Here is a 13,355-nt window from a genome sequence, read left to right on the forward strand (position 1 = left end):
TCTGTTAGCAGTATGACAGAAGAGGGACGGATGACAAGGGAAAAGTACCCACTGGTAATTCCCTTTGACATAGTCCTGTCTTCTCTCATCCTACATTTCACCCCCCGCCCCTCTGAGGCAGGTTTGCCACTTATGGAAGAAAAGGAAGCAGACAGGGACATTTATATATAGGACTTTACTGACAGCTCTTTTACCTCTTTGTTTCATGGTAGGTGGAGCCATCATGCTGTCTGTACTTGAATATCTCTGTTAGTGGGATAGGAGTAGAGGACTGTGACAAAAGGAATTACTGGCATGTAATTTTCCCTTTTATCCATCAAACACAAATGTCAAATGCTTTAGCAGTCACTACCTTGCTTGACGCTGAGAAAGCATTTCACAGAGCCCAGTGGTCTTCTCCTGCTCCTTTATTTTATAAGGGTTGGGCTACAGTGACAAATTTATTGGATGAGTCAAGGCATAGTACCTCAGTGTCACGCATTGAATCGTCTTCCTTCTCTGTCAGGTAGAGCACGGGGAAAAGGCAGCCCTCTCTTTCTGCTTACTACTTTTTTGGAAACCATGGTCATGTTTGCTGGGGATATTCTCTTTGTTAGAAACATTTGATTGAAGTATCAGGAGTAAAACCTCCATTTTTCATGTGGCTGGTAATCCTTTACTTTCTTTGAGTGAGCTGAAGCTATCCTTCATACTACAGTTCTTCATGCCCAGATGATTCTGCCATTCCTGCAGTAGCTTCATGTTGTAGTAAGTCTGCATACCAACATTTTTCTTTTAAAACGCTGTGGTGAGAGAACTTACTTGAGTATAAAAATAAATATTAATGGGAAATCATTAAACTAAACGTCATTAAATTAAATTCTTAGAGCATCTCAAAGTGTACTGCTCAAGTCCTTGATAAATGATCTTAATTGCCTATCATTCTCACTGGCAGAATTAAAAAAATGAATATTGCAATTAGATTTATGCATATCTTTAATGTACTTTGTCTTAAATTGCCTCCTAAAATGTTTATCTCCCTCAAAAAAATGTTCTTAGGCTTTGTTTGATTCACAAGAAAGACCAGATAAATCATTAACATTTTTGAAGACGTAGACTTAAGACATGAATCTTTTTGATTTTTTTATTATTATTTTGGCATTTCAGACCTGACCTGTAGTCTGCTTGATCCTTGTAACCCAACGTCAATATCATGCTGGCTCAGCAATGAGAGAGACTTGGTCTCTCCTTTTTTTAAAAAAACTCCCTTTATCTCTCCTTTTTTGGTTAAAGCCTCCCAGTGCCTCTAAGAAAAAAGTCTTTAATTAATACCACACAGAGTGTGTTTTTTTCCCTCAATAACTACTTGCTGAAGTCAAGCGGTATATGATATAAGGGAAACTTTGTATATGACATTATCTAGAAACTCATGTAGAATTCAATATCACAGGATATGGATAGGTAAGTTGCAAGACATTCTGATTACATATTACTAGTCCCTTTTAACCATTACAGTCCAAAAGTTTAGTTTAATTTGCAGCTAAGAAAAGAAATTTCCATGAACAAATGTTCTTTTCCAATAGAGTTTATAAATGTTTTGGCAAGAAGAGTCGGTGTGAAGGATACTACCTTGAGTAGTTAAATTCTGTGCAGCTTAGAGATCAGACATAAATGGGTATACATGTTTATTCAAATGATTAAATACAGGTTTAGAGAATGTCAAGTTCTCTTCTTGCTCCATGTTATCTGCTCCTTTTGAGGAAAAACATAAAATATCCATTCTTATCAGAAGCTTTCGGTCATGTGATTTCACATCTCCTGAGTTTGGGGTTTGGGTAAACCTTTAATTTCAAAGCTAAAACTGCTAAAGAGTGCATTATTTTGACCTGACAACTCCTCTCCCTGTCCTGAGTGAGGATGGGAGCGAAGTTTCCTGGCATCTTACAACTCCTCCAGAGGAAGAAGACTCAGGCAGAGACTCCTGTCCCATCGGATCCCCTCTCCTTGAACCTGACTTCCCACTTCACCTAAAACCATATTCCAGATGGTAAGTCTGGTTGCCACATAAATAGCTCTATATTTGGTTGCATGCATGTTGACAAATGCTTTATTTGTTTTGTTTTGACATTTCAGCTGTCTGCTCTGATCAATATGGCTACAGTTTTAAAATTGCATACAACATGAAAGCAGATTTTAAAGGAACAAAATCTTGCAAGGATTGTTCCAGACCCACAAAATGGGCTTGATTCACCCAAGACCTGCGCTCCCTAGACCTCATCGCTTTCGGAACCGAAAAGCTCAGTTCCTGGACTTTCAAAATCCAGCACAGCTGTGACACCTGGAAAGTGTTCTGATTTAGTGTAATCTTTGGCAATCAATGGCAGGGGCTCTGCTGGAAGACCAGCCAGAGTTTAAAACTGCTCTCCCAAGGCTGAAATATTGCCTATGGTCCCCTGAACTGGATGTGAATTCCTCTGGTGGAGGAGCAGCCTGTACTGGCCTTGGAGGATGAATTTAGCACATAGACTCAGCATCATCAGGATAAATCAAGCCTAATGTTTTCAATGCTGATGGGACTAATACAGGACAAATATGTGTTCAGCCATTTTCCTACTGTGTCTGTTGCTGTGGAGGCAGCTGCAAGGAGATAACAAGACTCAGAGTGGAAGATTTTGGGAGGCTTGAACTGGTCATCTTTTTAACCAGTATTTTAAGTGAAGTAAGTAAATGTAGGGATATGTTTTTTGTTGTAAAACTCCCCATTTTATTCAACCCTTCTCCCCCTTATTATTTGGAAATTAACTGGAGCAAAACTGATTTAGTGTATAACTAAATCACATCTATACTTGAGATGTAGAAGGATGAAGAGAAGCAATAATTACAATTGCTGGGGAAGTCACAAACCCTGAAAATACTCCAGCTTAGCAGCAGAGACCTGTGAATACATTACCACAGTGCTTGGCTACCTGCACTGGCTCTCATTTGAATGGACAGTACATTTCAGATTCTCTGTTCTGATACTCAGAGCTATCCATGGGTTTAACTTTAGTTAAACGATTGACAGTGTTTCCCTCCTCAGTGGTAAACTTCAACAGCAGCAACATTTCTCTGAAACAATGGAATTATCAACCAGTGGGAAAGTCTCCTGAGTGCAGGAAATAGAACTCTCACGGGAGCTGGAGCAAGAGTATGGAAGAATAAGAGATGAGTACGAACATGGACCTCTCAAAACTTTTAGAACTAATAAATGCAGAACTTGACTTAGCTTTTCCTCAACAAATTGTACACATGGGTGCTTTCACACACACACACAATTTAAAAAAAAATAAAAAAAATATGCTAATCAAGCCATTTTCCTTATAGTTGGAGAAGGAAGAGAGATTTTTACTTTTATTTTTAAACACTTGGGAGTCGCTCAACCACTATGGTGGTGGGTGGTGTTGGTTAAAAATATATAGACAAACAGAGAGATGTTAGTTTTGCCTCTTGTGTTAAATATGCCCAGTGGATCTTTGTTGTATACTTATTTTATGCATCCTTGGGATACTCCAGAGACTATATCCCTCTAAAGTCCAATTTCACCTAGAAATGTGTTGTATTATCTCCTGCAAACACTTCTTTTGATAGGCACCAGAGATCACACAAATCCCCTCCATACTCCTGGTGGCTAGAAAAAGTTAGCTATTCTGGAGAAGATATTGCTGACTAGTTTGACAGGAAAAAAATCATGTAGCGATTTGGACACACATATTAAACATTATTCACGTAAGTCCCTTAATCTGCAAACCATTTGAATGCCTGTTCCAGAACAAAGGCAGTGCCTTTAATGTTTAGCCCTTTGATCTCTTATGTATAATAATTATCAGTTATGGGTCTTATTGTACTATTCCTATTATTTCTTTTGTTCAGTTGTTGGATGTATTCCAGTGGTTTTTTAAAATTCTTTGTCCTCTATTTCATATTAATTTTTGGAAATTATTTTTTATGTGACAAGCTCAAGTATTATTTTATTGTCATGCTAACTAACTTCTTCCATTGCATTATGTCTCAATAAAGCATTGTTGAATAAGCAGCAACAGCCCTCCTTCATTACAGCATCCTTATCCTGTATGCACAGGACTTTGATTCAGCTTTTATGCAGTTCTCAGAGGAGTACCCCTTTACATAAGGAACATAAAGAACATAAGAACAGCCATACTGAGCCAGCCCAAAGGTCCATTTAGTCCAGTATCCTGTCTTCCGATAGTGGCCAATACCAGGTGCTTCAGAGGGAATGAATAGAACAGGTAATCATCAAGTGATCCATCCCCTGTCACTCATTCCCAGCTTCTGGTAAACAGAGGTTAGGAACACCATCCCCGCCCATCCTGGCTGATAGCCATTAATGGACCTATCCTTTATGAACTTATCTAGTTCTTTTTTGAACCCTGTTTTAGTGTTGGCCTTCGCAACATCCTCTGGCTAAGAATTCCACAGGTTGATTTTGTGTTGTGTGAAGAAATACTTCCTTTTGTTTGTTTTAAACCCGCTGCCCATTAATCTCATTTGGTGACCCCTAGTTCTTGTGTTATGTGAAGGAGTAAATAACACTTCCTTATTTACTTTTGCCACACCAGTCATGATTTTATAGACCTCTATAATATCCCCACCTTAGTCATCTCTTTTCCAAGCTGAAAAGTCCCAATCTTATTAATCTCTCCTCATATGGAAGCTGTTCCATACCCCTAATCATGTTGTTGCCCTTTTCTGTGCCTTTTCCAATTTTAATATATCTTTTTGAGATGGGGCAACCAGGTCTGCACACATTATTCAAGATGTGGTCGTACCATGGGATTTATATAGAGGCAATGTGATATTTTCTTTCTTATTCCTAATCATTCCCAACCTTCTGTTAGCTTTTTTGATGTCTGCTGCAGCCCTTTCTGTTCAAGGAATATTATTTCACATTTTCTTACTGTTTAAGATGTAGCATCTTATACACGAAGAAGACTACTAAAAGGCAATTGCTTTTACAGTCCAAAGTCTATACTAGAAATCCAAGTGAATGGCAAAATTTCACAGACAGAAATACTCTGGAGAAGTATCTTTATAGGCAGATAATCTGTAGACCCTACTATCCACGAGGTTCATTTCATTCACAGTCATGCTGCTGGCACTCCAAGCAACAGAGTCTAAACTCTGCCAACAATCCGTTTTGCAGACTGTGCATTTGCAAAAATGGGCATGGTCATCAAGGAAAGAAGAGCACAGAGCTTAGGGGAAAGCAGCCAAGGATAAGATCAAAGAGGTAAAATTGGAGGAACTTGCTGATCAGAATTAAAAGGAACTATCTCCATGAAGATAAATTCACTTAGATGATATGATGAGGGATGTCAATGTAAGAATTTGAATAGACCTTGAAAATAAATGAGTTGATGTAACTGAAATTAAAAGCAAAGCTGCTGGCACATTCATCTCCTTAACACTATCTTTTTTTCCTTCGGACCCCTGCCTGCTCAGAGCATGACTGGATGCTGGTGCAGGAGCTGGTGAAGAATGAGAGGGATGCCGTAGGAGGTCGCTGAAGCAATGCAGTTAGTACTCCATTTTTTCTTCACAAGCAGGGAGGGCCTGGGATTCCAGACTCTTGCCATCCATCGTTCAAGCAGAGTTTGACTTTGCATCCTGTTTCTCTCAGAGCAGACAGGAAAGGTGGTGAGGAGGAGCATCAGGTTTGGATTGGTGGAGACTGTACATTTGTGGTGACGGAAGAAGGAATCAAGAATCACTTACTTGGTTTTTGTCTGGCTTTGGAGAAAGGTGTAGAATACAGTGGTAGTACTCCACTTATTTCAGCAACCTTCTGCTGTCCTGGTACTGGCCCTGTAGAGTTCTAACCCTCTTCCAGGTTTCTGCTGTCTGCTGTAATCCCTGTTCTACCATGCAGCCCCGCCCTCATATAGAAAAACTAACACTTTCCATGCATAGCTCCAGTTGCCTTTGCAGCATATTTGCACAGAGTCATGCTACAAACAGAGACTAGGTGATCTGAGGAAAACTGCATTCTTGGCAGCGTGCAGAATTCCACTTTCTTTTTCTGTACAGGGTTCACAGACAATGAGAAATTGAGTGCAGTATTTTTTATTCCAGTTGAACGTTCTCAGAAGAGAGTAATCTTAAACTATATTGCGTAACTGTTTCATGTTAAGCCTTAGCCCTCTCACCCACCACATTCATAGCTCGCTGACCTTATAACACGTTGATTTTCTGCTTGGTTCTTCACAGTGCCTGTTAGCTGCTTCCATGGTCCTATTGATGTCATGTTGAAACAGACTAATACTATCTTATTTGACACACTGCAGGGGAAAGGAAAGTCCCCTTTTCTCCAAAATTTAGTATTAATGATTTTGGTGCATTCAAGGTTACTCACAGCTAGGTACAACACTAATATAACTTTATCTAATAGGGGCTATAGTGTTAAAGTAACATGGTAATGAAGCTGATTCCAATTCATACCACTTGTTCCATTTCAGTTTCCTGTTGCCTCCTCAGTCTGCATGCCCACTTGCCAACCGTAAAATATATTGTATACTTGTTTTTTGTTTGGTATAAGAAGAATGTCAAGAGTCCTAATGTGATTGAAAAGCCCTCTTAACACTCATTAAGATGCAGGCTAACATATCTGAAAGCACGTTAGATGTCTGGCTTATGTCCCTGTTTGCGTCTAGGTTATAACACGGCCAGCTAACATGCCTCAGCAATGTTAGTCTGCTTTAACTCTGACTGACACGATTCAAAACTACACCTTTTTGGCTTATCAAGATGTGAGCTAAGAAACAAAGAAACAAACATAACATTTCCTTTTTACACCTTTTCTTCAGCTTGTTATAACCTCACCTTAAAAGTTCCTAGATTGTACCTGCTTATCTAATTGATTCAAGGTTGTTATAAGCTAATCATGTGACTGACACCCTGTCACTTCTTAATGAATTCATACCAAATTCTACATGTTCAAAACCCACCTGAGCAAATCTTTGGTAATCATGATTTCCAAACTGAACTTTGGAAATGTGTTCAATCTGTATAAACTAAAAAACCCGCTGTTGACCAAACAGGCAGGGAATCCAGTATTGCCTGAAAGTGAGCCGGGTGTGACCAAGAGGTTTATGATCCCTGCACTTAAACTGTTTTCTCCTGAATTCGACTGAATTTCATCCCTTCTCGCCCTTCTGAGATGGTGTTGAGTTTTTCTGTTTATAAAGGGACCAGCAGCTAACTGTTTATTACTCTAGAAATTCTAAAATGAAAGATAATGTGAACAAGATATTACATTTCCTTTCATAAACTCTACCTAATATGGCTAGCTGAAACACTAAGTATGTATTGGGTAATTGGTTTTCTTGCATCCAATGTTTTTAATTGCTTGAATATATAATCAGCTCAAGGTACATTTCTTGTACCTTGATGAATTTTAACATAAAGGTTTATTTCCAGATGGATTTGCATTGGAACAGCTTTTCAGCTGTCTTATAATTTAAATTAACACACTGGTACCAAAACCTTTCTACACATGAAATTAAGCTCAGAATCCATTATGTAATCATGTGGTTATTTTATCTGTATATATCAAAGTGACTCTTTAAAAATGCCACGCTCCCAGGAGATCCCATAGATTATGCCATGAGGTCAACATCAGTTCAACAACTTTTGTAATAGAGATAAACATTAAAATATATCATTTCAGAAAAAAAATATTTAAACTGTAATTAACAATAATTTTTAAATCACCTTTCTCATTTATACCTGGCTTGAAAACCTGAGCAGATGCTTCCTTTGCTGACAAAAGGTTGTGGAGCAGAGGCATCAACACTAATATAACTTTAAGGGCATTACATTCCTCAGTTGAAGGAGGTGTCCCCAACTGAACCATGAAAGAGACTGCTCATAGTCCACGTGTACTTCTACATGGGCATTTAGTAAACTTCACTGCCAGTTTAAATCTGCAGTGGTTCTGACATATATTTATAATATATATTTATGGTGGAGATGAAAACAAATTCGTACACTGGATATTAATTGGATGGTCACCTGTCATTGACTTGCTTTCTAAGCTTAAACAAGTCATTTAATGTTTTTGTGCCAGTTTCTCCGCATGTAAAACTGGGCTAATAATACTTCTTGTCTTCATAAAGATGTTGTGAGGATTAATTAGGTGACATCTGTAGAGTACTTGGAGCTTTACAGATTAAATGTACAGTTTGTAGTGTGAACTTGAACAAGTCACTTCATCTCTCTGTGCCTCAAATTCTTCATCTGTAAAGTGGTTATAATTATTTTTACCCACCTTGGTGAAGCATTTTGAGGTCTATGGATAAGAAGATCTGCAAGTCTTAATAGCCATTTATTTTTATGATTGAAAACTTCTTTTTTACTCCAATAACTTCACTGTAAGTAGAATATCACTTTTGTCTGAATTGGCATTTACACTTTTGCATGCTTTTAAAATAATTTAATGGTCTTTATTTTAATTTCTGTCAAATAGACTTTCACCGCAACCAAAATCACAAATCAGTGGGTTCCACAGTACACACAATTAAAACTGATTCCAGTTGGTTTTAATTCAGGAACTAGTAGGGGTTACTATGAATGACAATCAGACCATAGGGACTTACTTTAACAGGTCCTAGTAAGGAAGGCTGCCGAGCCTGTGAATCTCTGATTGATGTTCATCATTTCCATATAGTCGTAAATGTACAGCTGTCCATGATATTATTGCATGTACTGTATTTCAGGAAAAGCAGAGATTTCTGACAGATGTCCTACATGAAGTAATGCTGCTCGACGGCTTGGCCAGTTCACATCCAGTCTCACAGGAGGTGCAGCGAGCCACAGACATTGACAGGGTGTTTGACTGGATCGCCTATAAAAAGGTGGGAATAGTGGATATTTCAGTAGTAGTCTTAGGAGAACATGTTACATTTGTAAAGTTTATGCACTCTTGGAAAAAGGCACACTCCACAGAAATTACTAGGTAGGAAACCAAAAACAGTGTGGGATATTTTGGGGTTTACAGGTTCAACACCTTCATTGTTAGCAAATTATATAAATAAAGCTGTGAGTTTTCGGAGTGCTGCAATACAAAACTATTATTATATATATTACTCAGATTGTTGCAGAGTCCAAATTGTGCTAGGTGTTTTAAAAGTGCAGAGAGAGGCTCAGTCCCTGCCCTGATGGGAATCTAGAGAAAACTCTTAAGGTGTCTCCAATTCACATTGAAATAAAGTGGGATGGTTTTATTGTTTTACTTATGGGAAAACTTTGCATTTTTTTAGTTAAAGAAATCTCAGTGTGAAAGCTTGCCGTTGAGAAGAAGGAAACTGGCATGTATGGAATGATGAGAAAATATGTATTGAAATCAGGGACTGTCTTTATGTTTGGAAAGGAGATAGAGAGAGGGTTCTGTATGCCAGAAATGGCATTCAGTTGGCACTTTGGGCATTGGAAATAGAATTGGCACAGTAGCCCAGATCATCTGTCCTGGGAGCCCATGTAAACAGGCTTTACTCAGGGATGCTCTGTGAGGAGTGGAATCTTCCCTTTCCCCAGACTCTGGAGCCAATCCACAGCTGCTATTACAGCCTCAGAGTTTCAGTAACCTCTGTGGCTAGTGGACTGGTGTAGTCCTGGATCTACTTGCCACAGCCCTCTCCCTCCACTGCCCTGCCACTGCTCACAGAACAATCCTAAGTGCTTCCATGGACAGAGGCCTGCAGAGAGCAGCTCTGCAGCAAGCAGGGGGTTAATATGCTATTGATATCCAGATCTATTTTCTGCAACTGAACCAAGCCATCGCCTTTTGAGTTTTACCTGGGGCATGATCATCCCTTGTATCTGAATATTGGAATAGAACATTTCAGGGCTATCACCTTTTTGGTTTTATAGTTTGATTGTTACTGTACTTTTAAGAGAGCATATTTTGGTACATCATTTAATGCAATACAAACCAACTGGGAACATTTCCTCTCAGTTACATAGACATAGTTTCTGTTGACTTCAGTGAGGGGTTGCACCCAAGAGCTAAGGACTGATTTTTTTCTCTGAATATCTTTAATATAACAGTAAACAATTTATACGTCACTGATTCTCCTATATCTCGTTAAAAGACTTTGACAAAATTCAAATCCTGTTTCCGTATCTTGATAACAAATGATGTTTCCCCTTAGTGATATTAGATGAGGTACACAAAACAAAAACAGTTTTAATTAAAAAAATCAGATAAGCTCTTTAGTTTAGGTATGAATTACTGAAGATATATAACAAGTCCATTTAGCTTACATCTCTAATCCATTTTCAATCCCACATCAAATGAAGATAGAGACTTACAACCATGAAATAGCAAAGAACCAAGTGGAAATAACACTTCCAAGGATTTGTGAATAAAATAAAAAAGTCTTTTTCACCCAGTCTCCAAATTCTATGTATTAAGTAGCCATATAGAGGAAGTATATTTTTGTAGTGTACTATCAGATCAATTAATACAGAAACTATATTGTTTTGAATAAATCACATAGTTATCAGTTCATATAATTCATGTACATGTTACAATTTAATAGGTGCTTTGCAAGCAGAACATCTGTATGGAAAATATGTTCTTAGACAAATGGTAAAGAATGTGGGTTTTGCAGCCAGTTCATATTCTGGTCAAATGTTTATTCTTCTTTTGAGCAATAGGAGAGGAACCTTCTACTGGAGATTCAACCAAGGAAGTCACCTCACTGATGCTCTCATTTTCTATAGCCCCCTTTCCCTCTGCATCACTAGGTGCATGACATCAGACTCTGACTGCACAGCAGCAGTATGGCCCGATGCCTCCTGCTGAGCAGCCAAAGTACCCTGTATTCCAGGGTGTTTACATATCATCTTGCACTCATACTGCGTTAAGCAAGGGGGAAACACACTCTTTCATCCATTAGCTACTCCCACTCAGCAGAAAGGTCTGGCCTCACTTTAGCCCTTTGCCGTCAATAGCCTTATAGGATGGAGGATCTTGAGTGTGTAGGACCTAATGGATGAAAAAGAGATATCTATAATATGACATAATATACAAAAATCAAATAATCAGGGTCATATTTTCAAAAGTGCTGAAGTGACTCAGGGTCCTAAGTATCCTTTTCAGTATCCTTGAAAATGATATTTAGACTTGTAAGTTATTTAGAGGCTTTTGAAAATTACCATAGATGAATTAGACCATAACGGCTAGCACCTTGCAGCATGCTGAAGTATTCTTTTCATTTAAATGATCTACCCACCATGTGTTTGCTAATGATGTCTCAACCTCAAAAGGTTCTAAAGGTCATCTCAGATCTGTATCCAAAATATCTCATAATGTTTATTTTTGTCCAATTATTAGGATAATAGTTACGTTAATATAATACTTAGCACTTATTTTTTCATCGTAAAAGCACTTTACAAACATTAAGTAATTTTAATTTGCATTGAAATGACATATGGGACACTAAGACACATCAGTAAATTATTAGTTATTTTGTGCAGATCCAGCATTATAGGATCATAGTGCTTTCTCAGGGGATTAGAACATATTCTGTATATTGTATAAAGATTATCACATTCTAAAGGTTCCTTTTTTTAACTGTAACGGTTGCAAAGGCCAGTGGATCTGCCAGCCTCTCAGCTGAGTTCCTCTGGTGGTTTTCCAGATGTCCCAGAATCCTAGTTGTCCCTCAAGTGTTGCATACAGGGCTTGCTCCTGCAAGATGCTGAGCACTCTGACCCAATCCAGCAAAGCACTTTAAGCATCTGAGTAGTGACATCAAGCGGATTATGCTTAAAATGAAACACGAGTTTAGCTGCTTCTTTGGATTGGTCTCAGAGAAGACCTGTTTTAGGTACGAAGGACTAAAAAACAAAACGAGTATACATATCCCTATATTTCAGATATAATCAACCCCTAATTAATGCAAACAAGGAAGAAACGTCCCCTCCGGACAAATTATTCCATAACTGCCCACTTCGGGGTTTCTTGCACTTTCCTCATAAGCATCTGTTTACTATTGGGGGCAGGATAATAAACTGGATGTGGCAATTTTTATGTCCCGGTGTTCCTTATTCATTCCCATATATCTTTGTAGCATTCTGTGCAAATACTGTTCACCAGTTTAACTAGCGAGGAGACAGAATAACATGCCTCTTAGAAGAATAGGCAGCATTTTCATTTCCATCTATCTCTCTACTGTCTGTCAGTATAAATATTATGATAAATTATATGTCAAAAATTATTCTTAGATTGTAAATCTGGAGGAAAATGTACCCTAGTCACTATCTCTCTCATTGCTGCTGCTCATCTTTTATTTTTGCACATTGTGCCTTGCCCATGGCTTTTAGCAGGTACTTTGAGATAATACAATCAAATGCCTTCTGGTCCTGCTTGCAAAATGAGGCATTGGATAATTCCAATGCGTACCGGGAAGGGATACCATGACTGATATTTCTTTTGTGGCTATTTTGCCACTTGCTGGCATTTTTTAATTTAATGCCTCATCCCAACGTTCTTTGGGATTCTTTCCATTGACTTCAATGGGATTTGGATTGGGCCCTCAAAGATTAAAAAACAGGACTTTACTGACATTTTTTAAAAAAAACCTCTCCTTTTTACTGGCTCATTGCTACACAAAAGTATATTTTCTGTATGGAGGGAATTTTTTAAGCAATTTCTTGGGTTTTTTAAATTTCCACTTTGTAGTCCCGGTGGCCTTAGGTTAGCCTTGTGGATTTCCCCCTTCTTTCTTCTCTTCACAATCTTTTTCTCAGAAACAAAATGACAAAACTTGCTCTTTAATTTTTCTTTAACAAAAAGACAACCAGTAAATGTCTTTGTCTTTATTATTACTATTGTATAGATTTGTTAGATACATTTAAAACCGTCCAGCTCTCTCAAACACTGTCTTGACAAAGAGCTAAGATCTGCAACTTTAGGGCCTGCCCTTCTTTCTCTCTTTCCTTTATGCATCTTAGAGATAAACATTAAAATTATGCTATTTAAATGCCTTGGAGCTGAATATATTCTTCATTTCCACTTTTTTTGTCCTCTGTGGTTGCACATGCGAAGAACATTAAGCTCTGAAGACATTTATTTATTTAAACCCAGAAGCAGAGTGAAACAAATACTGTAGTGCTATGAAATACAGTGTTTCCACTTGAAATGTTGATAATGATGTTTGAATATTTCAAAAGCATTGTGCTAGTGATTCTTAAAATGTGTGTGTGTCCCCTCCCACTAAAACCATAAGTACCCATGGAGAGGAACAAAAAGTCATAATAGCTTATTCATAAGTAATATTAACAGAAAAATCCATTCAGCCTTCTTGTAAAGCTCT

The 13,355-nt window shown here is 38.1% G+C and overlaps 1 protein-coding gene across 2 annotated transcripts in view; it reads left to right on the forward strand.

The window, feature by feature from the left end:
- The window catches only part of TRHDE (thyrotropin releasing hormone degrading enzyme), a 302,627-nt gene that overhangs the window by 158,117 nt on the left and 131,155 nt on the right, over positions 1-13,355 (forward strand). For both annotated transcript variants that reach the window (XR_004645855.1, XM_034771582.1), the window contains exon 6: positions 8,751-8,888. Coding sequence is in view for 1 of the 2 variants with exons in the window: in XM_034771582.1 (XP_034627473.1) it covers positions 8,751-8,888 (138 nt within the window). In the remaining variant the exon portion in view is untranslated. The remainder of the gene's footprint in view (positions 1-8,750; positions 8,889-13,355) is intronic.

The sequence above is a fragment of the Trachemys scripta genome, chromosome 1, assembly GCF_013100865.1.
Source record: "Trachemys scripta elegans isolate TJP31775 chromosome 1, CAS_Tse_1.0, whole genome shotgun sequence".
NCBI lineage: Eukaryota > Metazoa > Chordata > Testudines > Emydidae > Trachemys > Trachemys scripta.